Here is a 27,761-nt window from a genome sequence, read left to right as displayed (position 1 = left end):
AATTTGTATGTATCCCATGCATTTTTCTTCTCTGTCACATGTCTAATTAGTTCATCTGACCTGCATTTAGTCCTAAATTTTGAACAATATTTCTTAGTTGGTATGAAAAACCTAGTAGCTTCCAAGATTATTTCTTTCAATGCTTCCCATTTTGAATTTGCTGTTGTAACATCATCAGTTGGTCCTACCGTATACAATTTAAATACTGTCTCAGACCACCATAGTCACCTTTACAAAAGCAAAAACCTTTCTCTTTACCCCTGATGGTAGTTACCTCTTTGAGTAAATTATTAGTATTGGAAACATGTTTAAAAATCAAAAAGAAAACTAAATTTAACAAAAAAAAAAAAAAAACAGAAGACAGAACCAATTATTGGTCCTTGACGTTGTCACAGACATTCTCTCAGATATGCCAGACAAGATGTACTTGTTACCTGGTGGGAGTCTAAAACGCTGATGGCACTGATATTCGAGTGACATTCAAGTCAAGTGGACCCAATTTCGGCGAAGTCCGGACGGTCTGTGACAGCCAAATCCTCTGCTTGCACCTTCATGATGGTGGGACTGTTATTAATCCTGGGAATAACCTCCATGCACAAGTACATGGTGGGTGACCACCCAGGTGTGAACCAACGTAAGCAGGGGTCGAGGTGTGGCGCCGACACCACATGGAGAAACGCTGCCCCTCTATGTTACCAGGCAGTACTAGGTGGTAGATGACTCTCATCAACCGGTGAAATACCACCACTTTGCTTATTGGAGGCTTGAAGTGGTGGAACCCATGTTTAGTCTCTACAGCTAAGTTCCGGTCAACCCTTCCCTATCTCTTCCATCATGCAATATAATTGACGACTTTTGAGGTTATGATGAACGTCGTGGCGAGATCCGATATTCCTTACATTTCGAGGGTACAGCTCTAAAACGGTGTTCCCAGGTCAGCAGCTAGTTAGTACACCAGACTGAACCTATTGGTAACTCTCTAGGAGGCTTTCGGATCAGCTAGTGTATAATCTTGCTATCTCTACTCTGCCAGATAGTGACTGGAAGGAGTCCGAGTAGTGTGTATGCAGGGAGCATTGTCGAGGCCACGTTATGTCAAGGATCTGGGTATATTCTTACCACATGTACGCCATATCCAAAAATTTTATTACTTCATACAGCATGTCCCACCCACTTTTTCTTACTATCGAATACACCATGAATTGTCAAACTAATAGAACAAGCTTATCTGCGAAAAGATCTAAACCTCCCAAGGACTTCCTAATTCATTTCACAAATATACGTGGTCTCAATTCTAATCTCAATGATGTCCATTTCCACTTGCAGTCTGCCAAACCCCATGTACTTTTTCTGACGGAATCTCAGTTATCGGTTGAGTCAACTAATGCTCATCTCAAATGCCCAAATTATTCGTTGTATGATTCCTTTCACCTCAAAGGTGGAACTTGTGCATATGTCTGTTCTGATATTCCCTGTCAGAGACTTGGCAATTTGGAATCTCCTCTCTTTGATCTTCTCTGGCTTAAAATCTCTCTACCTCATTGTGTCAAATTCACCTGTTGTCTCTACCGTTCTCCCAACTCCACTAAACACTTGGAGCTCTTTGACTTCCTCTCTTTGCAACTTGACTTTCTCCAGTCCAACTTTCCCAACAGTGAGGTAATTTTCCTTGGTGATTTTAATGTTCACAACTCCAGCTGGCTTCCGTTTTCTAGTCACACCGACCCAGCAGGTCGAGATGCTAAGGCTTTTGCAATTACTAATGACCTAGCACAGATTGTTCATTTACCTACAAGAATACCGGGCAATCCTAATCATACAGTCAATACGCTTGATCTTTTTCTCACAAACAACCCTACTAAGTACACGGTCGAAGTGTGAGGTCCTTTAGGCACTTCAGATCACAACTTGGTGATTGTCTCTTCTCCAATGGAACCTTTATCTCATGGCTATTCCCAACCTCGTGTTGTTTGGCATTACAAGAATGCAAAATGGGATGACCTGCGAGACTTTTTTTCTTCTTTTCCTTGGTCAGATTACTGTTTCAAAACTTCTGATGTCAACGTTTGCTCAGATCGTGTCAGTGAAATTATTCTTGCAGGAATGGAATCCTTTATCCCACACTCCACTTTAAAATCTCGTCCTTTATCTAAACCTTGGTTTTCCAATAAATGTGCTAAGGCCGTCCAAGAGAAGAATGTTGCATATCGTAATTGGCTTGTTTCTAATTCTTCAGTTTCATTTTCTGCCTACACCAAAGCTCGCAACGATTGTAAAGCAGTTATTAATCAGTCCAAACTAGAGTTTGAACAGGCTAAGAGTAGAAAACTTGCTTCTTGCCATAATGGTAGCCGAGCATTCTGGTCTCTTGCCAAAGCTATTGGCCGCAACTTTTGCCCATCTCTGCTCCCACCTCTGTCCAAACCAGATGGTTCTGTTGTCACTTCAGCCAAGGATAAAGCTGACCTGCTAGCATCCCATTTTTCTTCCAGCTCATGTATTAATGATCTTGGTAAAACACCTCCCACCATTCCCAACACGCTCCATTCAATGCCTCCTGTGGTCTTCCGTCAAAAGGATATCAGAAGGATTTTGATGAATCTTGATGCTAAAAAAGCTCCAGGTCCTGATGGTATTTCTCCACTTGTTCTCAAAACCTGTGCTCCTGAACTTACTCCTATTCTTTGCCGCCTTTTTTCACTTTCTTATTCCAAAGGTGTTTTTCCTTCTGCTTGGAAATTTGCTCATATCTAGCCAGTTCCTAAAAAGGGTGACAAATCCCTCCCATCCAATTATCGTCCCATTGCAATTACTTCTATTCTTTCTAAAGTAATGGAGAAATCAATTAACCGCCAACTCTTAAATACCTAGAAACCTTCTGTCTGATCAACGATCGCCAGTATGGATTCCGTCAGTGTCGATCCACTGGTGATATTCTGGCTTATGTTACCCATTTATGGACTAATTCAATGGAAAGGTTCGGTGAAACACAAGTAGTTGCTCTTGACATCTCAAAGGCTTTTGATCGTGTTTGGCATAAACGTCTTCTAAACAAGCTTCCATCTTATAGTTTGCCAACTGTTTTTAGTAATTGGTTATACAGTTTTCTCTCTGATCGCTCACTGAGGGTGATGGTAGATGGCCCTCTGTCTTCTAACTTCTACACTAATGCCGGTGTCCCCCAAGGTTTAGTTCTTTCCCCCACTCTTTTCCTCTTGTATATCAATGACCTTCTTCTATTGACTGGAAATCCTATCCATAGTTTTGCCGATGATAGAACATTGCATTCAACTTTCCATTTTGAGAAACCTTGTCCTGCTCAATCAGCTTCATCTTCTCGAAAATCTGCTACCAATTCCTTAAATGCCGATCTTCAGGTAATTCTCCAGTGGGGCAAAGACAACTTAGTTGATTTCAATCCTTCTAAAACTCAGTCTTGTCTTATATCTCGCAAAAATGATTCTTCTGCTCCTATGCTTATCTTTAGTGACACTTGATTTCTAGGCAAAATGATATATCTCTTTTGGGGGTTACCCTGACTTCTAATCTCTCTTGGCATAAGTACATTACAAATATTGCTTCCTCTGCATCTAAAAAACTTGGTTTTCTCTTTCGCTCTCGGGGTTACTTTTCTTCCAAACAGCTGCTCACTCTGTATAAATCGCAAATCCGCCCTGCCATGGAATACTGTTCCCACATCTGGGGTGGTGCCCTCAAAACCTCTCTCAGGCTTCTTGATTCCATTCAGAAGAGGGCAGTTAGGTTAATTAATGATTCATCTCTAACAGAGTCTCTCCACTCGCTTTCTCATAGACGCACTGTTTCTGCTGCATGCCTCTTCTACAGATACTTCCACGGGCACTGTTCTTCTGAATTGGCTTCTATAATTCCCGCTCTCTCTTTCAAAACAGTCCAAACACATGCCACCACCAGCCAACGTCCATTTACTGTCCAACTTCAAACTCACAGAACCAACTTTTCATCTTCCTCATTTATTCATTCATCTGCCGTTTTCTGGAACAACCTTCCTTCATACGTATTTCCTGAAAATTACAATCTACAGAAGTTCAAGTCCAATGTCAACAAATATCTTCTTTCGTCTTCTCAACCTCCAACCCAAGCACGGTACTAAGTACTATAGGTTCTAATACCTCTCGTGTTTGGGGTTCACATAAAAAAAAAAAAAAAAATTATTAGAAAACTTCTGACAAGTTTGGAATCCTCATATTTGGAAGGAACTGCTGGAAAGGGTATGAGAAAAGTAAAATGATTAGTTGGTGGCACAAAAGATTATTCTTACCAAGAAAGACTGAAACATAAATTTAAATTGGGAAAGGATGGTTACAAGATAGATGTGCGGACATTCGCCTTCAACCAAAATGTAATCAGTTTTTGAAATAAATTTCCACCTAATATTGTGGAGGTGGACAGGCTGACTAAATTATTGGAAGGAATGGGGAGATTAAATTTTTTTTAATTGATTGGGGCTGTATAAGCTTTACTTCCTTGAATCGTGTTGCCAATACTAATAATAATAATTTGGAAGAGTTGGCAGACATGAAAAGAAATAATTCAAAATTTTAATTTCAACAATGTAAATCACATAAAAAAAGTATACTGAATGAGCTATCCTAATAGCACACAGAATGTCGAAAAAAAAACAAACAAAAAAAAACATGACTAAATAAATATGCTAAATATGCAAATCAAACTAAACTGAAGAATTATACATTTTTTTTGAAGAACATCAGTGTTCTAACCAGAAAATTTTGCCAGCCAGGTGGCATGAAGTAGCCCTGTGGGGGAAGTGTAATACTTCACAATATTATAAAATTTTCTGTTATTTATAAATGGGACTTAAGTGATCCAGAGATAATTAATTGCATAATTTAACATTATCTGCTCCTGCTGCATTGACCTTGATCGCATAGTATGTTCGAATTAATATTGATCGAGATCAGTGAGCAGTACCAAATGGTACCGCGAGAATCGCTTAAATTTTAGCAGGGTGGTCAGTTAAATTCACCAGTCGGTGCGCCCATTCGATAGGTCCTTGGGAGAACACGGAACATGAAAAAAAAAAAAAATTGTGTGCGCGCCGAGCATGCATAGCAGAAGTTAAGGGAAACTTCTTTAGGCACTAAAGAAGTTTCACTTATCTTTATTTATCACTTGACCGAAGATGCTGTATTGACCGTATGAATGCCACAACCAACAAATGTCCATGAATGGGAGCCTCAGAGATATGAGACGTCCATTACCAAATCTAGTTTTGGCAAGTGCTGTGGCATCAGATGATAGAGCTGGAATCACTTTGTTCTTGAGAGAGTAAGTCAAATGTTGGCCTGTAACCAGCTGGTTACAGGCCGACATTTGACTTACATCCTCATTTGGATATGTTGTTTGAAGAAGATCTCGAGCTGCTACAATCTTCACATCATTCTTGAACCGAAGCCGATCACACACACACACACACACACACACACACACACACACACACACACACACACACACACACACACACACACACACACACACACACACACACACACAGAACAGACTGAACCGAACTCATTATCCAGGAATGTATGTTCAAACTGTGCATGGATGCTTCAGTGTTTTTTAAAATCCTTTATCATGATGGGTATCGGGTAAAATACCTTAATGTATAGTAGTTTAGGTGAAGAGCTTAATAAACTATATTATTAATTTCACATGGTATAAAAGTGGTAGTAAAAGTGGTAGTAAATATAGTAATAATCTTCATTATCTTCCTTTTTCAAAAAATATGCATTAAATTTTTTATTCATATCTTCCCATGTTCTAATGTACATTTATAAATATGAATGTGTAAATATGCATGTAAATAAATTTGTTTTTGTCACATTTACTAATTTTTCTTTTATTTTGCAGATTATTCAATTTTGATTAGCTGGAAAAATATATTTCCCAATCATGCCATATAATCTTAAATCTCTCTTAAATTTTAAATATTAAATATTTAAAAAAAAAATGAATTCATTTCATGGAAAAATTATGCAAAGCATTTGTAGTCATAAATGAAATTTTATATTTCAGTGTCATTGTATATGATATTCCAAAGAAAACTACATTGGAATAACTAGAAAATAAATGATCAAGGAATCAACAAAATACAAAACAACACTAAGCCTACACTGAAGAAAGGCAAACTCACCACATTGTAGAACAGTCAAAATTGATCAACATCCACTTGTGGGGATTCATGTTGAAAGAACGTGCATACTACAGGCAAAAAATATTAATTCCGTTTTCACTTCAGTTTACAATGTAAAAATACTTATAACTAAATAAAAAAAAAATATGTTGTTATTATTTTCCAGCAACATGCATGGAAAATGTTGTGTTTATTTTTTGGAATTTCACTTTCACAATGTGAAGTTCCTCAGGAATTTCATATTGTGAACTAATAATTTTTCTTCTACATTTTCAACCTTTCAACCATTTTCTCACCTCAATGAAGAAAAAAAAATTACATTTTACCACTCTGTAATACTGTTTAAATCAACTGAAGCATTTGTCTTTGAGGAAGTACAGGTTTAGCTTTTTCAAAAAAAGGACAATTAACTTTTTGTAAGCTGGCTAACACTGCTGACATCTTTCACCAAAAACCAACGAACAATTCAAGATGGTGGATAAGTCAGTTTTAATTGTGAATTCACAAAGTCATGCAAAAGAAAGTTGTAAATAGAGCCCAGTTACTTTAGATGGATATGGAATGTTGAGGGAGAGAAAAAAGAAATCTAAAACCCAGGTTATAAAACAGCAAAATAAGAAAAGAAATAAATGTAAGTAAAATAATGAAGCTCACAGAAAACTTTTCAAAAAACAATTCTTTTAATACAGTTCAAAAAGTTGGATTTTTAAACAATCAAAAAATAAAAAAAAAAGCATAAAACTTGTTCCTTATTCAATGTATTGATGTAACATATTTTGCAAGTGAGCAATTATATAGTTGGCAGTCTTACATAGTTGCTTTTTGGATGACAAGCAGTTTTCTGTATAAGCATTGTTTCTCATAGCTGATGAAGTCTATGAGAAATTTTACATTTACAAAAGTTAAGATTCTGGTGAAGAGTTTCATTTAACAGCCGAGTTCATATTAACACGTTCCAAATGATTTGAGCCAAAGTCACTGAATTTTTATTTCATAATTTTTACAATATTCCTGGGAGAAGAGTGATACATAGTTCTTGTGTTCCTAGTAAACAGTGAATGACAGGTGATGCACCTTAAACAGTCAATATATTATGACGTGTAATGCTAAATCTCTGTTAGTTACTCAATAATACTCAACTATATTTTTTAATTTAATTAATCTATTACTGCGGCTTAGTGCATATTGGTGCAGTTGCATATGCCTTCAGTAGTATTACTAATTTAGATTCTGGCACAAATGACCAAAAACAAAATTTTTTAAAAATTCCTCCCCCCCCTCACCCATCCAATAAAAAAATAATTTTCATAAAAAATGTCAATTTCACTAAAACCAATCACTCAACTGCATTCATATGAAATTAGACAAATTTTTACATTATTTGGTAAAATAATGATATTTAGACAATTATATTAAAAGAACCTTGCTCTCTCTAAAACAGATCACATTCTTAAGGACTACTAGTCCTTAAGAATGTGATCAAAAGAAACAAAATATCAAATGAAAAAAAAAAAAAAAAAATGCAAAATCTGCATTCCATCTCCATTCTTCCCATTTGCTTACCTATGCAGAGTTGCTTTACTATGAGACTAAAATTTTTTCTTTCACAGTCCTTTTCTCATATATTAAGCATAGTTGATTAAGGATTATTAATGGGAAATGATCTCAATTCTTCAGATTGAGCATAAGCAGCTAATAAAAATTTGAAGAACTGTTTTTTTTTTTGTTTTTTTTGATAGTTGTTGGCACATAGGCTTCTGTGGCCATAATGCACCTCCCAAGGTTTTTGCAGTACTTTGATCCAAGCCCGAGGCGGGAATCGAACCCGCCTCGGGCTTGGCTCGCCCGCGACCTTTGGGTTGCTAGGCAGGCACTTTACCCACCCGGCTGGCCCGGTCGGCTTGAAGAACTGTTATTCTTAATCTAGTCAGAATATCATTCTCAGATACATACATCAATTCACCAACCAAAATAATTAATATCACTGAGGTTCTATTTATAATAGTGTTCTTGACATAAAAGTTGACATAATGCTAACACTTAATACTAATACAATCAAATCATGTTGCATTATCACATCATGCACAGGCTACTTTTGACAGGTAGCATCACCCACCTCCCCTTCCATCCATCTTTGATGCAATGTCCATATAGCAAACTCATTATTCCCTGCATACATTTAAGATGTTGAAGTATTCTTGAATTTTTTACTACCATAACATAATCCTTTAAAGTTACTTAAATTTATTGCCCATGCATTAGCTTCCCATTAGTTTAAAACACTGCTGACAACAGCACATCTTTTCAATACCAGAACTCTTTGGCTTTTGTAGTGTCATACAAGAAGGTAAATTGCTTGTTGTTGGTTTTGGTTTTTAGGAGCATTAGCAACTAAGGCCATATTGCTCCGGGATATGCGGTGATCATTCCCTGACCTTTCCGCATCCTCCGTATTTGGTGGTGACGGGCTCGAACCCCGGTCTAATCAAGAAGCGTGTGCTAGGTAAATTGCAAATATGCATCATGCACTACCTTTTGTTCAAGTGTATTGCGTCTCTGATAAATAAGTTCTTTATATCCACTAAGGACAGGCCATGCTGACAAATTCCCTAAGTGAAGAATCCCTTACATGTAGAGCTAATCCACAAGGTTTTCAGTATAATTCCTCTCATCATGCTTAGGCTGATCTGCAGACACAAATATATTATGACCTAACTTGCAATAATTTTCAGCAAGTCTGTATACTTATTGCTTATCCTGCAGATCATTGGTTTGTGTGCAATTAATATCATTAGTTCCAACATGAATAATAATACTCTCCTTCTTTCCCTCCTCCCCCAAGAAATGATAACCTTTTGGTAATCATCAATTTCAACTCCTGGCAGTTAGTCTGCCTATGTTTATTATTGCAAAAAATGTACTTAGTACCCTGAAAACAGACCCCCCCCTTCCTTTATCCCAATAAAACTAAATACTTTTTTAACTGATTTTGTTGGACCATTCTCTTCTGGGATCTGAATCAGAGGTGTGCTAGCAGATGAGTCTCCCTGATGAACCTGGTTTTATTTCTCCTTATATCTACTCATTTCTTTAATGACTCAAATTAATTCAATAATGCACCAAATTTTAAAATTAAGAAGCCTCAAGTTTCAATTTAAATGTTGTGCTTAGAAACACAGAAGTTATGATGCTTATGCCAGTTATTTTCAACTGCACTGAAGGCTTATTAAAATAAAATAGAAAACTGTTTGCGTGTCTGAGAATAAATAAACAAAAGGACGATCAACGTATCAAACAGTGATAATTAACTGCGAAGCTTACTTGGACACCGTTAAGCAGCGGTCTGTATTCAGGGCATATAAAGGCTGATCCTGCATAAGCTGCATCAACATGCAGCCAGATGTCTTCCTGCTCACCTACAGATACATGATTTCTATAATTAAACAGTTATATTATTTGTATAAATAAATATATATGCAAATAATTATATATGCATATCTTTGGTTATATTATATACATTATATGTGCTCCATTCATGGAACATGAATTTGGCATCATATCAGCTCAACAACTATAGCAATTTTTTAAATTAGCATTAGGAAAGTCATAAGGAATAAAATTGAAATACCATATTTTTGGACCATATATGCACTTTTTTACTGGAAAATGCTGTGACAGATTTCACTATATCTTGTGGTCTGAAGGTATTAGGTAAAGACTCTTTAGAGGTCTTAAATTATGCCAAAGGTTAGAGCAGCTCAGACTTTTTGGAGGTATTAAATTATGGCAAAGATCATGGAAACTAGGCAGCTCATAGACTTTTTAGTCCTCCTCCAACCAAGGAAATTATAAACAAAGAAACACAAAAAAATTACAAAAATTAGGGAACAGCAAACACTCCTTTCATAAGTACGTTGCAAAATGGCCACAACTGGAAGAAAAAGTAGAAAACTGGTTAATAGACCACAGAAAAAAAAACAGATTTCTGTGTCTACAAACAAGATCATATTCAAAGAAAGAAGGTTGATGGCTATATGCAGTATAACTGATTTTGCTCGAACACCTTGTTGCTATAGATTTATGAAGAAGTGTGGCCTGAGCATGCATACTCTAAGTAGAATAGCATAAAAGATTCTGACAGAATTTCAATATTTTGTAGTTACAAAAATTTGCAATTAATGCAAGGAGTGTAACAAATGGATGGAAGCATCAAATCAGTATTTGAAGCCAAGAGGATAAAATGAAGCAACCAACTATTTCACAAGTGAGTGAATAGGTGATTAATGCAAGGAAGAAGTCATGTTTTGAACTCAGACAGATAGCTAATATGGTCAAAGTTCCCCTAACTTTTTATGTTCCATCAAACAAGCTTCTGAATTGAAATCAATTAAAACTTCTGACAATGAGAAACCCTGCTACTGTTGATTTAGTGTGATGTTTGTTTGTTTGTTTGTTTGTTATTTGGTTTTTAGGAGCATTAGCAACTAAGGCCATATTGCTCCGGGGATATGCGGTGGTTATTTCCTGAACCTTTCCGCATTCTCCGTATTTGGTGGTCACGGGCTCGAACCCCGGTCTAATCAAGAAGCGTGTGCTATGCACTGCTCTCCTGTCCACCTGGCTACGGAGGCGCCTAGTGTGATGTGCTGATAGCACAAAACTTCCTTCCTTCCTTTTTGATATTCAAAAGGATGATGCCCAAAGGTTAAATTTTGCAAGGAATCAAATTTTCACCTACATTCATATTTTATTGTTACTATTTCCCTTTCTGCTTACCCCTAACCTTTTAGGGCTAGGGGTAAGTATTATTGCTGTGCTGCATATGTTCCAGTAGCAAACAAGAATAATAATGGACAGACAGGTGGATGGATGAAAAGGAATGATGCTGTGACTAGAAGTCAAAACAGCCTGGCAATATGTGACTACTTGATATCACATATATATGACTACTTCAGATCACACATAAGAGGCAAAAAAAATAACCATGATACTAAGAGGCCTTACTGGCCAATGGACATTGAAATTAATAAACCCTTTAAAGCATTAATGTGAGAGGAGTGGACCAAATGAATGGAGGCATCAGATCACTAGTTGATACTAAGAGGGTGAATGAAGCAACCAACCATTTTAGAGGTGTGTGAATGGGCGAAAAATTCAGGAGTTAGGCACCAGATAATGCACTCTTTGAAAAAGTGAAAGTTCTAACCATAAACACTGGTAATAATGATTTTTTTTTTTTTAGGAGCATTAGCAACTAAGGCCATATTGTTCCGGGATATGCGGTGGTCATTCCGACCTTTCCGCATCCTCGGTATTTGGTGGTGACGGGCTCGAACCGTGGTCTAATCAAGAAGCGTGTGCTACGCACTGCTGCTCCTTCCCACCTGGCTACGGAGGCGCGGCAATAATGAGGTGACAGTGGCAATGATAAGTGAAAGCTTCATTGTGCACTAAATTTTATTTCATAAGTACTTGTATATGGATTATATGTGGAAGTTATGATACATGTTTTGAACATTTCATGCATACAACATGTAAATATGCATAGGAAGAGTAAACAAAAAAATAAATACAGTAAACCCCCACTATTCGCGGGGGTTACGTTCCTGAGAAATGCCGCAAATACCGGAAACACGAATACTGAGTAATGACTCCCATAGTAATAAAGGGGTTCCGTTCCAAAGTATGAAATATATAAGAAAAACTAGTCTAAAATGTTATCTATGTATGTATTATATGTACCTTCATAATATGACTATGTAAATAGACAGTACATAGTGAAATGCAAGCATATGGCATCGAAATAAAAATAAGAAACAATTTAATATTAAATGTAATTATTGGAAATTTCAAACAAATCTTTCAAATCAGCGCCTTTGCTAGCTAAAAAAACTTATCCCGCCAGTGCTATCACCTGTTTTGCTAAAGTGTTGATAAAGGAGTTTTGCCTTTTCACGAATGATGAGTGAACTTAACGGAACTTTATTTTGAGTTCGGTCTTCTATCCACAGATTTAAAGTTTTTTCCATTTTTTCTAATTTAACATCACGAGTTACGGAGCAAATTTTTGAAGCAATTAGCATGTTTTCACGGACACTACGGCGGATTTTTACTTCCGATTTTTTGATTGATCGTACCATTGACTCATTGATTTTATAATGTTTTGCCGCTGAGGAGACTTTTCACCATTAGAAATTTTGTCTAATAACTGAATTTTATTCGCTAATGTCATCACCTTCTTTGATCTTTTCACATTTCCCTTGTTATTCGTATCCATATTTTTGTACGGGTTAGAAAGAACTTGTCCACAATAAAGTCACTTTCTTCCGTTAACACATTCGAAAAAGTCTGTTTTACACTGCAAAATGGTAGATTTATCACTTTTGTAAGCATATCAATTTATAAATTGATAAATTTATCAATTTATAAGCATATAAATTAAAAGCAAACGACGAAACCTTCCATGACAAGCGCATAGCACATACTGAATATGGATTAGCGAGAATCGTCCACGCTTGCGATTTTGTCACACCCCACTGAGCGCTGTTTTGACTGGGAAAGATAATTTTAGCCACGCTCATGTTTTTTTATGGCGGAAAATGTTCACGGCGCTTTAAAATTCACGTTTTTTTAGGTTTCATTTTATATTAAATCAGTGACCGCGAATAGCAGGGGTTTACTGTACTGCACAGAAAATGTAAATATATTAAAAGAAGGAATGAAACCCTTCTTAACTTAAGTAAGATCTAAATATCTCTGTTTCCGGTTGTAAATTATATACAGATGGAAATCACACATTTCATAGTATGTTCCTATCACTTCATCAGTGATTGCTGTCATTGATATTATACCATTACAAAGAATAGAATGAATAAAAGTTTGCCATGCATGACCTGTCAGATTCCATGTCAGACCTTTTTTGCTATTTTGCTTTTTGTCATGGTAAAGAAGTACATTTTGTTTTGAAGTGTATTTTAAGTTTCGTTTAATAAAGTAATATGTTCCTATCACTTCATCAGTGGTTGCTGTAATTGCTAATTTATTATGATAAGAGAACTCTTTCTCTCAAAAGTTTGCCATGCATGATCTGTTAATTACAATGTCTCCATTCTTTAACATATATGATCTGTCAGATACATTCTATTCTTTATGGTGAAGTAGCAATGATAGTAATCACCTGATGAAGTGGCAAGAACATACCACGAAATGCTTGATTTCCAACTAGAAATAATCATATATTTAGATCTCACATAGGTTAAAAGTGCTTCATTCCTTTTTTTAACACTCTCTCAATTTAACATTTTCTTAAAATGTTAATTTCACAAATTCACACCTTTCTTTTTCTTTATCCTGTGACTGATCATCTTTTACCACTGACATTATTTTTCACAAAAATTTAATTTAATCCTTTAAATACCAAAATATTCAAGAGCATTAGCAAATATATGAATAGAAGAAAATGCTGCAAGTACTTACATATTATTCCAATCTCTGAGATGTTGTCAAATGCACAAGTGTTTGTTGTTCCTAGAGTTGCTACAACCTAAAAATTCAAAAATGAAGACATCAGAAAAACAACAGAACTTAATAATTGCACACTGCAGGCAGTGGTCCTTTTTCCCAAGAAGTAGCATTTCTCATGAATGAAAAACATTTTTTAAAATTTGTAAACTCAGTATATACATCTCCTCCCACTTGGCACTCTTAATTGAATCCATAAAAACAGAGCACTAAATGAATCACATTAAGTGACGGAGATTTATAAATAGGAAATAATGTAAATCATTTTAACTAGTTGGCATGACCACTGTTTGTTCTTGGCATGACCATTGTTCGTTCCATTTTAAGGCACCATTTCTCTATATAATAATATTAAATGCAGCAGAAATATTTAAACCATAAACTTTAAATTCATAAATTATGCTATAAAACATATATGTATTGCATAATTTCAAAAAAAATGAAAGAAAAACTTACCTTAAAATTACAGCATCTTATAGTAATACTGTATTTACAATAACAGCTTAAGATACTGTTAATTTTATTTTAATTAATTAATTTTAATTTAGCCAGCCAATAAAAGTATAGAAAAATTATTGTTTTTGTCATTTGTCTGTGATTTGATAGGTGAACATAGCTCCATGTTCAGTGAACATGAAGTGGGAAACTAAGTGTAAATTTAGTTTGTAAATTTAGTTGAGAAAGACAACATTTATGTGTCGAAAGCTACTACTTGCATTTTCTGTTGTTTTAGCAAATTTTAACTGTATATTTATCTGTTTTCAAAATTTATTTATATTGTTAGATGCATTTGATTTTGATTATAGAGACATTTTTCTCTCACTTAAAATTAGACAATAAGTCCTCAATTGCATGACCTAGGCTTAGGGAAACTTAGGGAAAAATATTGTTATCCACAGTGCTGCCTAAGTTGCAAATATCATTTTAAAGTATATAGCATTACTTGAATAGGTGTATTTGCTGTACATTTAAAAATCTGAGACACCACTGGGACAGCTGTTTTGAAGCATACTGTCTTCTCGTCAGCTGGTATGTGGTCCCTGTTGGCAAATGTATGGAAATCTCTGAATAATGTATTCTGTCTAATTAGACAGCCAAGGGTATATGGAAGTTTTCCTTTAACTGTGAGAATTCTGCTGTGTTTACCCTACACAGTACTATAGGAATCCCTGAGACATTTCAGGAGTAACTTGAAAAAGACATCTCACATTGGTAGGTGACTTACCCTGATAGAATCAATTTCACAAAACTTGAAAGAAATCATTTAAGTGTATTCAGTGTAAGGTGTTAATTTTTATTTAATTTTTAAGGGAAACAGTTTAAATCTTTACTTAAATGTAATTATGGTTTTAACTGGAAAAATATGCATAACACGTCACAGGAAGCCATGAGTGATGGAAAAACTGGAAAAAATATGCATTACATGTCACAGCATGCCATGAGTGATGGAAAAACTGGAAAAAATATACATTACATGTCACAGCATGCCATGAGTGATGGGAGAATTGTCACTGATAATTTGGCCTTTATTCTTATAGTTGCTGTCACATGTATGCAAGAGTTTCTCGAGCTGATGGTAATTCTTTTCTATGTCCTAGATGAAGGGAGTGTGACAATCTTAAATTACAACTCATACTCTTTAGCAAGATTGAGTCACTGAGAATGTGAGTTGATGTCCTAGAAGAATATAAAACAACTAAACTATAAAAGGAAGGGGATGAATAAGATTAGTCCACTTGATATCAATGGTTTGACTGCAGATGATCATTCACAGATAGCTGCCAAACTAAATGAGTATTTTGTATCAACATTCACACATGAGGAGTTATTCAAGGAGTAGAGGGCCAGATGTTTATCAAACTCTAACAGGGAGTTTAAATGATTTTGTAATAACTGAGAGCAAAGTGGAGGAGAAATTGTTGAACATAAACATAAGAAAGGCATCTGGGGTGGATGCGATCTATCCAGTTATATTAAAGGAAGTGGCAAAGGAAGTAAGCAAATCCTTTGCCATAATTATGAGAGCATCCTTGGACTCAAGGGAAGTCCCCATGGACTGGAGATGTGCAAATGTATCTCCAATTCACAAAGGTGGATTAAGGGGTGACAAGAGTAATTACAGACCTGCTAGTTTGACTTCTGTTCCAGGAAAAATAATGGAGTCACTGGTTAAAGAAGCATTGCATGATCATCTAGACAAGATCCTCTATATCATCTAGCCTAAATGGATGTCAGATGAACTAATGAGACATGTGGCAGAGAAGAAAAATTCATGGGATACATATAAATTAATGGGTGACATGAAAGCCTATGATAGATATAAGCTGGTCTGTAACCAAGTCACAAAGGAGGTTAGGCAGGCAAAGGCAGATTATGAGAAATCCTTGGCAAAGGATGCAAAGAAAAACAGAAAAGAGTTCTTTACTTATGTAAACTCTAGAAGGAAAGGGATGAATCAGATTGGTCTACTGGATATTGATGGTTCAACAGTTGAGGATCCTGCTCAGGTGGCTAACAAACTAAACGAGCATTTTGCATCTACATTCACACATGAGGAGTTATTCAGGAAGGGGAATGCCAGAGGTGAAGTAAACTCTGTGACGTAAAGCACTGGATGATTTTGTAATAACTGACAGGAAAGTGGAGAAGAAATTGTTGAGGATAAACATACAAAAGGTACCCCCAGCGTGGATGGGATCTATCCAGTTATATTAAAGGAGGCAGCAAAGGAAGTAAGCAAACCCTTAGCCATAATTATGAGAGCTTCTTTGGACTCAGGGGAGGTACCCATAGACTGCAGATGTGCAAATGTGACCCCAATTCACAAAGGAGGATCAAAGGCTGACACAAGTAATTATAGACCTGTGAGTTAACTTCTGTTCCAGGAAAATTAATGGAGGTACTGGTTAAAGAAGCACTGCAGGATCATCTAAAGAAGACTTCAGCTATAGCTTGGACACAGCATGATTTTGTTAAGGGAAAGTCTTGTATGACCAATTTGATTGGATACTATGATGAAGTCTCAACATTGCACTGTCAACCAACATCAATTGGATGCACTTCCTTTGATTTTATGTGTTTCTTAACTAACAGCGTAACCCCTCCTCCCTTCCTGTCCTGTCTACCTTTTCTGTACACATTGTACTGCTTATGTCTATGTGACACCACCTCTCTGATATCCCAACGATATCTGCCTTTGATGTTTTGACTAGCACTTCAAGCTTATCAAATAATTTATTAACTATACTCCTAGCATTGGTGTACATGCAAGTATACATGCACCTGTTTCTACTCTTAGTTACCCTAATACAGCCCATGTATTTATTTGTTCCACTATGACTCCCAGCAGTTCCGGAAATCTCCATTGCCTTGCTTTCCAGCTGCTGCTAATTCTAATAGAAGCAGTGTAAGAATCACTTTTGCCTCTGCTTGCGGCCATTGTTAACCTTTTAGTCTGTGTATCCTCCCAAGCTAGCAGTTTTCTGACCCACATAACACAGCCTTGATTGCATCAGCAAATATTCTTGCACCTTTTCTATTTAAGTGTATTCCATCCCTGTAGAAGCAGTCTCTCCTGTTAACAAGCACAGACCAGGCCAAAAAAAATTCTACCCCTTGAGCCTTGCACAATCTCTCCAGGGTCGAATTGATCAACAAGGCTCTCATCATATACTCCCTCCTATCATGTCTGGGCAGTATTGCAGACACTTTCACATTCAACCCTAACTCATGACTTTTTTTCAACATTGACCTGTACTTGTTGAGTAAATCTGCAGTCTCTTACTCTTAATGCAGCACCATTAATTTGAAAACTCTTTGTTTATTATTTTTTCAGACTCATATTAAATTCCCACGTCATCAGAGAATTCTCAACAACTTGTAACACATGTATGTATGTATGTGTACCCTGTCTATAGTGGTTCCCAGACTAATGCCTATCTCCACCTAGTGTCACTGATGAAATACAGAAACTCTATAAAATGGGCCTGACATGTAGTTAATGAAAGTATATGTAGTGTTAATGAATGTTCTGTAGTATGTGTTATGAGTGTCAGGCCTCTTTGCTACCAGGGAGCAGCCATCACCTGGATAACTGCAGCACAGTGCCTGTCCTCAGCATATGGAATTGGACCTATTTCCTGTAGTTTATTGCATCCACTGGAGGTAGTGCAAAACCTCCAGTGGATGCATTAACCCTGGACTCAGGTTTCTCAGTCCTGATACTTGAAACTTGTAACAACAATACAATATGATCTAAGCCAGAAGGCCAAGAAGCAATAAAACTTGTAACAACACTACACTTTGATCTTAACCAAAAGGCCAAGAAGCAATAAAACTTGTAACAACACTACACTTTGATCTTAACCAAAAGGCTGAGAAGCGATACGATAGGAAAATTTGCTATTGTTCTCAGATATGTAGAAAGACATACAGGAACTACAAATTTGGCATTCAAATGAACAGCCGCTTAAGGAAACAAATTAAACAGAAGAACTTTTTGAATGCTCCTGATACTAAATATTACAGTAGAGCATCAGTTATCCAGAATAACTGATGTCAGACTTCTTCCAGATAACCAAATTTTCAAGACAGAAAATTTTCGGGATAATTTTTCCAGTAAGATTAAATAAATTTAATCGTACCTTATGATTAAATTAAATAAGATTAATTAAATAAAAAAATTATAAACCAATCTCAGAAAACAGAAATATCCATCCACGCATTTTTATGATTTTTATACAAAACAGGAAAATTAGAGAGATTATTAAATGCTCTCAGTTTTTTTGACTTATCGATAACAAGCACGGACAATTGTTCGTCCCAGTGCCATTTGCACACATAGCAATTGTAACTCACTCTTTTTCTTTTCTCATCTTAAAACTTGGTACATGCATTTCTCTTTTAGTGGGTAGGGTTTTTCTGGGTAATGCTTTCCATAATAAGCCTCTCTCATCAATGTTATAAATGTTTTCTTTCTCATAATTTGCTATAACTGAAGCAAACTTACTTTTCAAAAGACACCACTGCCGATTCATCTGCAGAAAGTTTCTTGCCTTGAATATCCAGTTCACATATACCATGTCTCAGTTTAAAGTTTTTCAGCCAACCTGTGCTTGCCTTAAAATTTTCATTATCTATTTATTTTAGGTTAAAATCCAATGCTTTTTCACACAATGTTGGGCCAGACACTGGTTCACCTAAAATTCACTCTGAAGAAAACAAAAAAATAAAGTGAGTGCATTCTCTAAAGCGGCATTTTCAGGTTTCAACGTAGTCTTTTTCCTGCTAGATCCTCCTTCACTATCCATAATCTACACAAATTCTGTTATAGCACTGGAATTTTTTTCGATGTTGCAAATTGTTGAAGTCCCAACATTAAACTCCTTGGAGAGATTTCCTAAATTTTCACCTTTTCTAATTCTATTAATAATTTCTGTTTTTCATTGCAATGTTAAAACTATGCATTTCTTTTCGTTCACATTTTACCATTAAAAATTGAGAAAAATAATAAATTGCACAGTTTTTGGCTGATATTATTCTTACCGAATCTGGAGCTAAACTAATCTGAAAATTCAGTCATGGTTTCCAAGAAAACCCAGTAGTCTCTGTGATATTTTTCTAAAGCACATTTTTGAAGGTTACATAGAATTCTAGAGGTCACAACCATAAAACAATAAAAAGAATTTGCAATTTTTGGCTTTTTGTTTGTACAATCTGTTATAAACAGGTAGTAAACTCGATCTTTCGCTTATTATAATCAAAATTCAATTTGTAAATGTGACCACTATAACCGGAGCTTACTGCACCACCGTTAATAAAAAAAAGAAGAAAGATCAGCCTTTCAAATTATTCCAGTGGCATAATACATATGCAAAAAAGATACAGCTTCCTTCATATGCATTATGAGAAAATGATGTTTTTATTATATAGTAGCACAGTATTGGTTATAATTCCTGTATTTTGGATTACCATATTAAAAAATATATAAAAAAAAAAATCAGTAGTTATTGTAAAATACTTACAAAGAAAGGAATGTATCCCTTAGCACGGTCTTCTGATATGGCTAATTCCAATTGTTTTCCACGAAGACAAAGATTATCATCAGTAGTAAGGAAAACCATCCGCACTCCTCCAAGGAGTCCAGCCTTTTCCACAGATGAATGAGACTGCATATAAACAAGGGAAGTGAAATTTATCAGTTCCCAGAACTTTTGGATTAAGGAAGAATCACGTGATCATAATATACAATTTTTGAAATATGTGAAACAAGGTGGATCATAACATATAAACATGTGAAACATTTAAAGATATAACTGTTTGTAAAGAAATTTTTACTTTTTGAAAGACGGAATGAAAAAAAAAATTTTTTTTCCTGACAGATGTACATAACTTTGCTTCCATTTATCAACATAATTAAGTAACTGTGCAATGCAAAGTTCAATTACAGTTAGACCAGATAAAAATCACCCACCTGATCTGAGCAATAAGCCACCAATTTCTTCAACAGCTCGTTATCATCACAATCTTGATATTGATGCTTCAATGCCACAAGTTTTCTCTTCTTTGCTGCAAGTAAAGCTACTAAAGTAGCTTCACTTGCTGTTCCCTACAAATACATAACTACTTTAAATAAAATACTAAAATTAGACTATTATTTCAAGTTAAAAATTTCTATAAGGATTTAATTTCATTCATTTCTTCCTCTTCACTAAATAAAATTTCTGATTTTCCTGCTTTATCCTCTCTCGAACTATTTGTTTGAACTAATAAAATCCAATTTGTGGCATTAAGCAGAAAACAGTATAATCTGAGCACAATACTACTAAAAAAGAAACAATACTACTAATTACAACTTAGCAAAGTGGCTGGAAACATATAGATCAGCTTAGAATTTGTGTACTTATCTACAACTTCTTTATTCAGCTTCATTACTAAACACCACTAAATAGAACACTGATTAGAAACAGTGAAGAATTACTTGTAAAGAAGAAACTTAATGCAGCTGCTGACCTCCAAAGTATAGCTAATTTATTGGGTTTATGGATATACTCAAAAGTTGTGATAAAAGTTTGTCACTTCAGATCATAACTTGATAAGCAGAATGTGATATAAAGACTTCAAATTTCAAAGAAACTTAACTGTTTTTGTGTTAGGTTGAAATACTTTTTATCACTACTTTACTCACTATTATCATTTTCTCTATATCAAATATATATATCCACTTCACTTCTATCAAATATTATTGATAAACTAACATATTAAGTATTTGAATCAAGTATTTTTGCACTTGATTGAACCACTAATAATTTATATTAGGAATTTTAACTTTATAAATTGTATACTTTACAAGTTAAAAGCAAGAGACATTCAGAGGTGTGCACCTTTTCAGGTGCACCAAAGTAATGCTTCACCTGGAAATTATTATTATTATCCAATTATTAACCACAAGAAACTGTGGGTCACCCCGGGAGAGCAGTGTGCCAGGAGGGTGATGGTTACTAATCCAGAATTGGCTCATGGGGTAAAGGGTCTGATAATGAAAAAAATTAGGAGCAGAGGCCTATAAAAAAAATTATGCTTTAAATGATAAACTAGGAAAAAAGCAACATTTATCCATATTCCAATAAGAGAAAAACTACTACACACTGCATTAAATAACATTAATTTTATATTCCAATTTGCTCAAAATGTAGAAAAATAAATGAGTAACACTTAATAACTGAATTTGATAATTAATTTGAGTATAATCGATTATGCTATCAGTATGTGACTAATTGCACAATACAATTTTGTTAATTAATAAACGTTATAATTTGTTCCTATGTCAACTATACTTTATAATTTTTGATAAGTGATACAGGGTATATAGAAACCCTCTTTGCAAAACTAAAATGTTATTGTGTGAATAAGGATACGTGATACAAACCTAAAATCATATCCAGGTGCTAGAGGATATCTTTAAGTTACAATTAAATGTGTTTGATGTGAGCACTCTTATTTATTTTGCACATGTCCCACCTATAATCCAGTTCCTCCCATACCGGGCATATATCAATGTGGCCAATTGCACCATAAATGGTTCCTGAGATAGATAGAACATTAGTAAAGGCATATGATGCAAGAAAGCAAGATTACACAGCATCAGCCAAAAAAAAAAAAAAAAACCCCTTCTCATTTCACCCCTATCCATTCGCTCCAAATGTTTGTCTAGTTCTGCCTTGAATCTATTTAAGCTATCAACTTTTACAACGACAGATAGAATTTTGTTCCAGCCAGCAATCAAACACCCGCTGGTTAAAGGCAAACTTCTGCATATCTATCCTTCAACCATCTTTCCTCAATTTGAATTTATGCCCTCTCGGGTGATTATTCTGAGCAAGAGAGAGAATCCCATCGGCATTGAACATGCTCAAACCATTCAAGGCCTTATACACCTCAATCAGATCACCTCGCAGGTGCCTAGTCTCCAGACACTGTAATTTGAAAAATTTAAGAGCAACCATTTGTTCAATTCACTAATCTCGTTGCCCTTCTCTGTACTTGTTCCAGCAGTTCTACATCCTTCTTAAAATGAGGAATCGAGACCTGTATACAGTACTCAAGGTGTGGCATGACCATTGCCATATACAAGGGGATAATCACCTCCCTGCTAGAAAAATTCCTGTATATTATTGGACAAGACTCCATGAGCTACCCTTGCCGACCGTCTGCACTGCTCAGAAAACTTCAAATCTGACTGCACAATTATCCCCAGGTCCTTTTCATTCTCTACTACCACCACTCTGTGGTTACTCTGGGGAGACAACAAAGGAGCTGAAGACACGAGCGGCAAGAGTAAGGTCACCGGAGATAAGAAAATTTCTCCTTCAGTACAGCAATTCCAGATCCCCCATACCAACAAGGAAGACCACTGCAGATTTTGGGTGGACTGTTCTACAATGTTCTCAGTACAGTCCTGACCTTATCAAAGTGTTCATCAGCAAAGCGAGGAACACTTTGCTGATGAACATACTATTGTTGAAGCCATCAAAAGTGCTCTTGGAGCCTGATGACAACTTTTATGAGGTGATGTAGGCTCTGGTTCAATGGTGGGGAAAATGTATATAAAGTGGTGGCAAATATGTGAAGAAACAAATGTCAGTACTAAAAGTGCATAACATACAGTTTTAAATGGCATATCTGCAATGGTATCCAAGGGAAAAAAAAATTGGAGGCATTAGTTTTGGAGCAACCCTCATATTTCAGCAATAATAAAGTAAAATTGTTATATTATTAACAGATATCGTTTTTTAACAGATATGTTCAGTAGTAAAGTAAACCACTTACTTGGATCACACCTCCACCAAGCCCACCAGAGCTGAAAAGGAAATCTGATGGAAGTTCAAGCATCTTCCCCAACCAGTCCATCATCACCATTTCCAACTCAGTGCAGGCTGGACTGCCTGGCTGGGAAAGAAAAATAACATAGCATTAGCATTTTTTTTTTTATCCTAAATATATATGAATTCACTAAAGTTGAAAAGCATTAATAGACAAGAACATCAAAATGAATTTCAACATTTATTATTATTTCTCAGTTTAACAGCTTCAAATCCCAAAGCATTTTAAACTTACGTCATGAAAGGTGTTAAATTTGAAATGTTAAAATTTTAAAGTTGAAAGATGTTATAATTTCAAGATCTTTTATACACTTATAGAGTAGGCACACAAAATGTAATAGGCACATGGAACTGGGTATGGTCCTAAGATAATGCATATGGGCATGAGCATACAAATGCAAGATGAATGCTACAAAAAATGCATAGCCCATTATTATATATACAGATTGTGTTGGGGGAGGAGGAGGAGGAGGGGGATGAAAAAATCCTTTATCTTTTCACCCTCCCTACTGTTATACCATTCAGAATAGATGGTTGAATTAAATGGTCAATATGTCAAATCACAGATAAATAGCATGTTACAGGAATACATCCTCTGATTATATCAAATATTTCAGTGAGAGTATTTTAATTATGAAATGATTACTGTACTTAGTATTAATTCCCTCGCCTTCAGAATAAAGGTGAATTAACATCGCTCTAATACACAACAGTATAACTTAATATGATAGCATAGCTTAATTTATTATGGTACTCATCTTTTTTTTATAATCTGCAATTGATGTTTGAATAGGGTGGATGATAAAGATTTCCACATGTAACCAGAAGCATCATGGGAACTTAGCTTTCTTAAATACACGCGTTCACTCTCAACCCATCATTGCCAACTGAAGACGTGGATAACGAAAGCCACTTGTTATGGCTACTGGCCTCCAATATTAACCATTTATTTTCAATTTTAATATTGACAACCAAGGACGAGGACGTGCACTTCTACCTCCTTGCGCATATTTTAATTTATGTTTTTAAACCCCAACTTACTTACTCCTAATTTAAATTAAAATTATCATCCACCCTATTCAAACATCAATTGCAGATTATAAAAAAAGTACCATAATAAATTAAGCTATGCTATCATATTAAGTCAATTAAAAGTGGTATTTTAAGTAATCTACAATTATCAACAAGCATATAATTAAAGAGAAAGTGGGCAACTACAAACAATGCAAGTTTCACTTCTTTGGAATTTTAGAATCTATGAGAAGGATGCATTTTTCAACAAGAATGGAATCCAAAGGGTTTGTGCCATGGGTTTATAAAGGGAGAAATCATACTTGTTTAACAGATATCCTCCCTCCTACATAAATTACTATGATATTATTATCAAACAGTTGAATGCAAAAAAAAAAAAAAAAATTATATGGTTTCTAACAAATGGAAACTGCACAAACCAGATCAAGCTGAAATTACTGCAAGATCATCAAGTGGATCAAGGGAAGGCTGATGAATAGGAGATGGGTGGGGTAGTTATAAAGAGACATTTTTCACAATTGACCAGATTTACAAGTGGAATCCCTCGGTTCTCTTTGTTGATAGCTTCCTTCATCAACATTGATCAGAGTACAGAGGGCAAGGGCAACTAGTCAAAATTTTACCTGTGCCTGGTAAAAAAGAATATGATATATGTAAGGTCATGGTGCCTGGGGAATAATAATCTAAGGCAACTTATAAATTAGGGGGTGAGTATTTAAAGATGATCAGAGATAAGATGAGAGGGTGTGCACCAGTGACAGAATGCACTGAACTGCTATTCTGATTCTTCCCACACATTTATAATGTCACATACATATTTAATTAGAAATAAGATATTTTAATAATAAGCATACAGGTTTATAAAACTTTTCATTTCAACTCCTACATGATATATCCATATATGAAAAAAAGGAAAACAGGAAGGCATATGGTACATTATCAACAGTTTGCTAGATCTTTGCATTTTCAGTAATTTAATTATGAGATTGCACTTGAGATTAGTATATCTCTGCCTGGAAGCCACATCTAAAAAAAAAAAAAAAAAAAAAAAGTGTCCATAAAAAGGTTGAATGACAGGATACGAAATGATTAGAGCATATAAAGTACAGGTGACCCCCGCTGAGTGCACACTTATGCAGAAGTCTATGCGACATGGATTGGGCTGCACATGGCCCAAAGTTCGCAGTAGTGCAGTGTATCTGACTCTCCATGCTACCTTATTACATAGTATGTAGTTGCTTTAGGCAATTGAATTTATAGTGTCATCGATTTCATTCTAAGCGACTTTGTTATCAGAGACAGCCATTTTGTGACACTGCAGTTTCGCGATCAACCAAAATTTAGCCTCTCTACATTGTACCTACTTTTTTATTACAATATATTTTTCGTTATGTATCTTTCAACTCAGCAGTTCTCAGAAACAGTGTGATGTAATACTTGAACGACCCCTTAGTCGGCTTGAGTCTTTGCTAGTGACAATGTCAGTGTGAGTTTTTGAGTTGAGCGAAAACTGACTTCATTGTGTGTGTTTTGTCATTGAGTGAATTTATATTTTATTTCAATAGTAACCCTAACATAATGGCTTCAAAGCATGCCTCTACATCCAAAAGTGATTCCAGGAAGAAAAATTCTGTCATTGCATGAGAAAATTATTATATTGGGCAAAATTGAGCAAGGAAGAACGTATGCATCTTTAGCTAAAGAATAAGTGCAATGTATCATCGATACGAACAATTAAAAAGTGTGAGGACAGAATTAAAGCAAGCATTAGGTTAGCAACAAACTCTGCAAGTGCAAAATCCACTTTTGCTAGTCGACATATGATTATTGAAAAAAATGGAACAGTTATTGAATGTTTGGATCGAAGACCAAAGGAATAGAAATGTGCCTCTCAGTTATAATACGATCAGGTGCAAGGCCCAAAGTATTAACATCACATAGTCTCACACTGCCAGTTCAAATGGTGAATCAAGTTTCAGTGCATCTAAGGGATGGTTCAATAGATTTTAAAAAAAGAGCAAATCTGCACAATAATAACGTTGTTGGTGAGATTTCTTCTGCTGATGTAGAGGCAATAGAAATTTTTTTACCAGAATTGAAAAATGTAATAGAAGAGGGGCAGATACAGGGCAGATCAGATTTTTAACTGTGATGAAACTGGACTCTATTGGGAAAAAATGCCTGATAGGACATATTTATCCAAAGAAGAACGAGTTGCACCTGGATTAAAAGTGTCAAAGGACAGAATCACTCTCCTATTTTGTAGTAAAACTTCTGGTGATTATAAATGCAAGTCTTTATTAGTGTATCGTTCAGAAAACCGAAGGGTCTTGAAAGGCAAAAAATAAATCCTCTCTTCCCGTTTACTGGCGATCGAATAGAAAAGCATGGATGACTGGCTCACTGTTTAATAATTGGTTAGAGCATTGTTTCATACTTGAAGTTGAAGTATATCTGAAGAATAAGAATTTATCATTCAAGGTGCTCCTTATCTTAGACAATGCTCCAAGTCACCCAGTGTCACTTCTCGATTGCAATCCAAATGTAAAACTTGTTTCTTCCTCCGAACACAACATCAATTTTACAACCTCTGGACCAAAGGATCATTTCAACTTTTAAATCTTATTATCTAAGAAGAAGCTTGGCAAATCTTGTTGATAATCAAACAGTCATTGACTGAAATGAAGAAGTCAACTTTGAAGAACCGTTGGAAGAAACTACTCTCTGAAACATAAAGTGACTCACAAGACCTCAATATTATTCAGACAGAAGTTGAGAAAATTATTAAACTCTCAAACATTATTGGAGATGAGGGATTTAGTGATATAGGGTAGATTTTAGATTTTAGAGAAATTTTAGAACATATTCATTCCTATCAAAAGGGATTAAAAAATGAAGAATTAGAAGAATTACTGGATGCCTATAAAGATATTTGTGAAGAAGAAAAAAATGAAGAGCAGAAGAAACCTGAACTAATAAACAAGGGTATATCAGATTCTAAAAGCAGCCAAATTCCGGAAGAAGAAGATTATGCAGGAAGATCCTGACTTTCATAGTACAAAAATTAAGACAGGCATTGAGGATATTATGGTTTCTTATACTGACATGAGAAAGATCATGACAAAACAGCGACAGACAAAAATTACGGAATTTCTAAGTCAACTTCAAAAGCATGTTCACCTTCTACTAGCAATTTGACCAGTTGAACGTTTCTTCATATGCGTTGGTAAGTCATGGTGAATTAAAAGTTTTATTTCATTGTTTTCCTAGTGTGCCTCCATAGCCAGGTGGGAAGGAGCAGCAGTGTGTAGCACACGCTTCTTGATTAGACCGGGGTTCGAGCCAGTCACCACAAAATACGGAGGATGCAGAAAGGTCAGGGAATGACCACTGCATATTCCGGAGCAATATGGCCTTAGTTGCTAATGCTTCTAAAAACCAAATAACAAACAAACAAACAATTGTTTTCCTACTTTTTCCCCATGCAGTTTTATTTTAAATTTAGGTAGAAATTCATTTCAATTCCATAATGGAAGCATATACCCGATTAGGTTTTTGTTGTTTCCATAATTTAGTTTTGATTGGGGGAGGGGGGGTTTCTTTCAACGTTTTTTCTTTTATCATAGGGGCCC

General features: G+C 35.4%; 1 protein-coding gene and 1 non-coding gene across 3 annotated transcripts in view; both read right to left on the bottom strand.

The window, feature by feature from the left end:
• The window catches only part of Ddc (aromatic-L-amino-acid decarboxylase), a 105,135-nt gene that overhangs the window by 28,133 nt on the left and 49,241 nt on the right, over nucleotides 1–27,761 (bottom strand). For both annotated transcript variants that reach the window (XM_090369167.1, XM_090369168.1), the window contains exons 3-8: nucleotides 23,045–23,164; nucleotides 20,190–20,324; nucleotides 19,741–19,884; nucleotides 13,673–13,739; nucleotides 9,518–9,612; nucleotides 6,197–6,264 (exon numbers count right to left, since the gene is read on the bottom strand). In XM_090369167.1, the coding sequence (XP_090225293.1) occupies nucleotides 6,197–6,264; nucleotides 9,518–9,612; nucleotides 13,673–13,739; nucleotides 19,741–19,884; nucleotides 20,190–20,324; nucleotides 23,045–23,164 (629 nt within the window). The remainder of the gene's footprint in view (nucleotides 1–6,196; nucleotides 6,265–9,517; nucleotides 9,613–13,672; nucleotides 13,740–19,740; nucleotides 19,885–20,189; nucleotides 20,325–23,044; nucleotides 23,165–27,761) is intronic.
• On the bottom strand, nucleotides 17,862–18,049 carry LOC150087605 (U2 spliceosomal RNA). The gene has a single exon (XR_016546820.1). It is a non-coding gene; the product is annotated as a U2 spliceosomal RNA (small nuclear RNA).

Source organism: Mastigoproctus giganteus, chromosome 3, assembly GCF_048544385.1.
Source record: "Mastigoproctus giganteus isolate SK-2022 chromosome 3, ASM4854438v1, whole genome shotgun sequence".
In the NCBI taxonomy this organism is placed as follows: domain Eukaryota; kingdom Metazoa; phylum Arthropoda; class Arachnida; order Uropygi; family Thelyphonidae; genus Mastigoproctus; species Mastigoproctus giganteus.
This window is presented reverse-complemented; position numbering and strand designations above follow the sequence as displayed.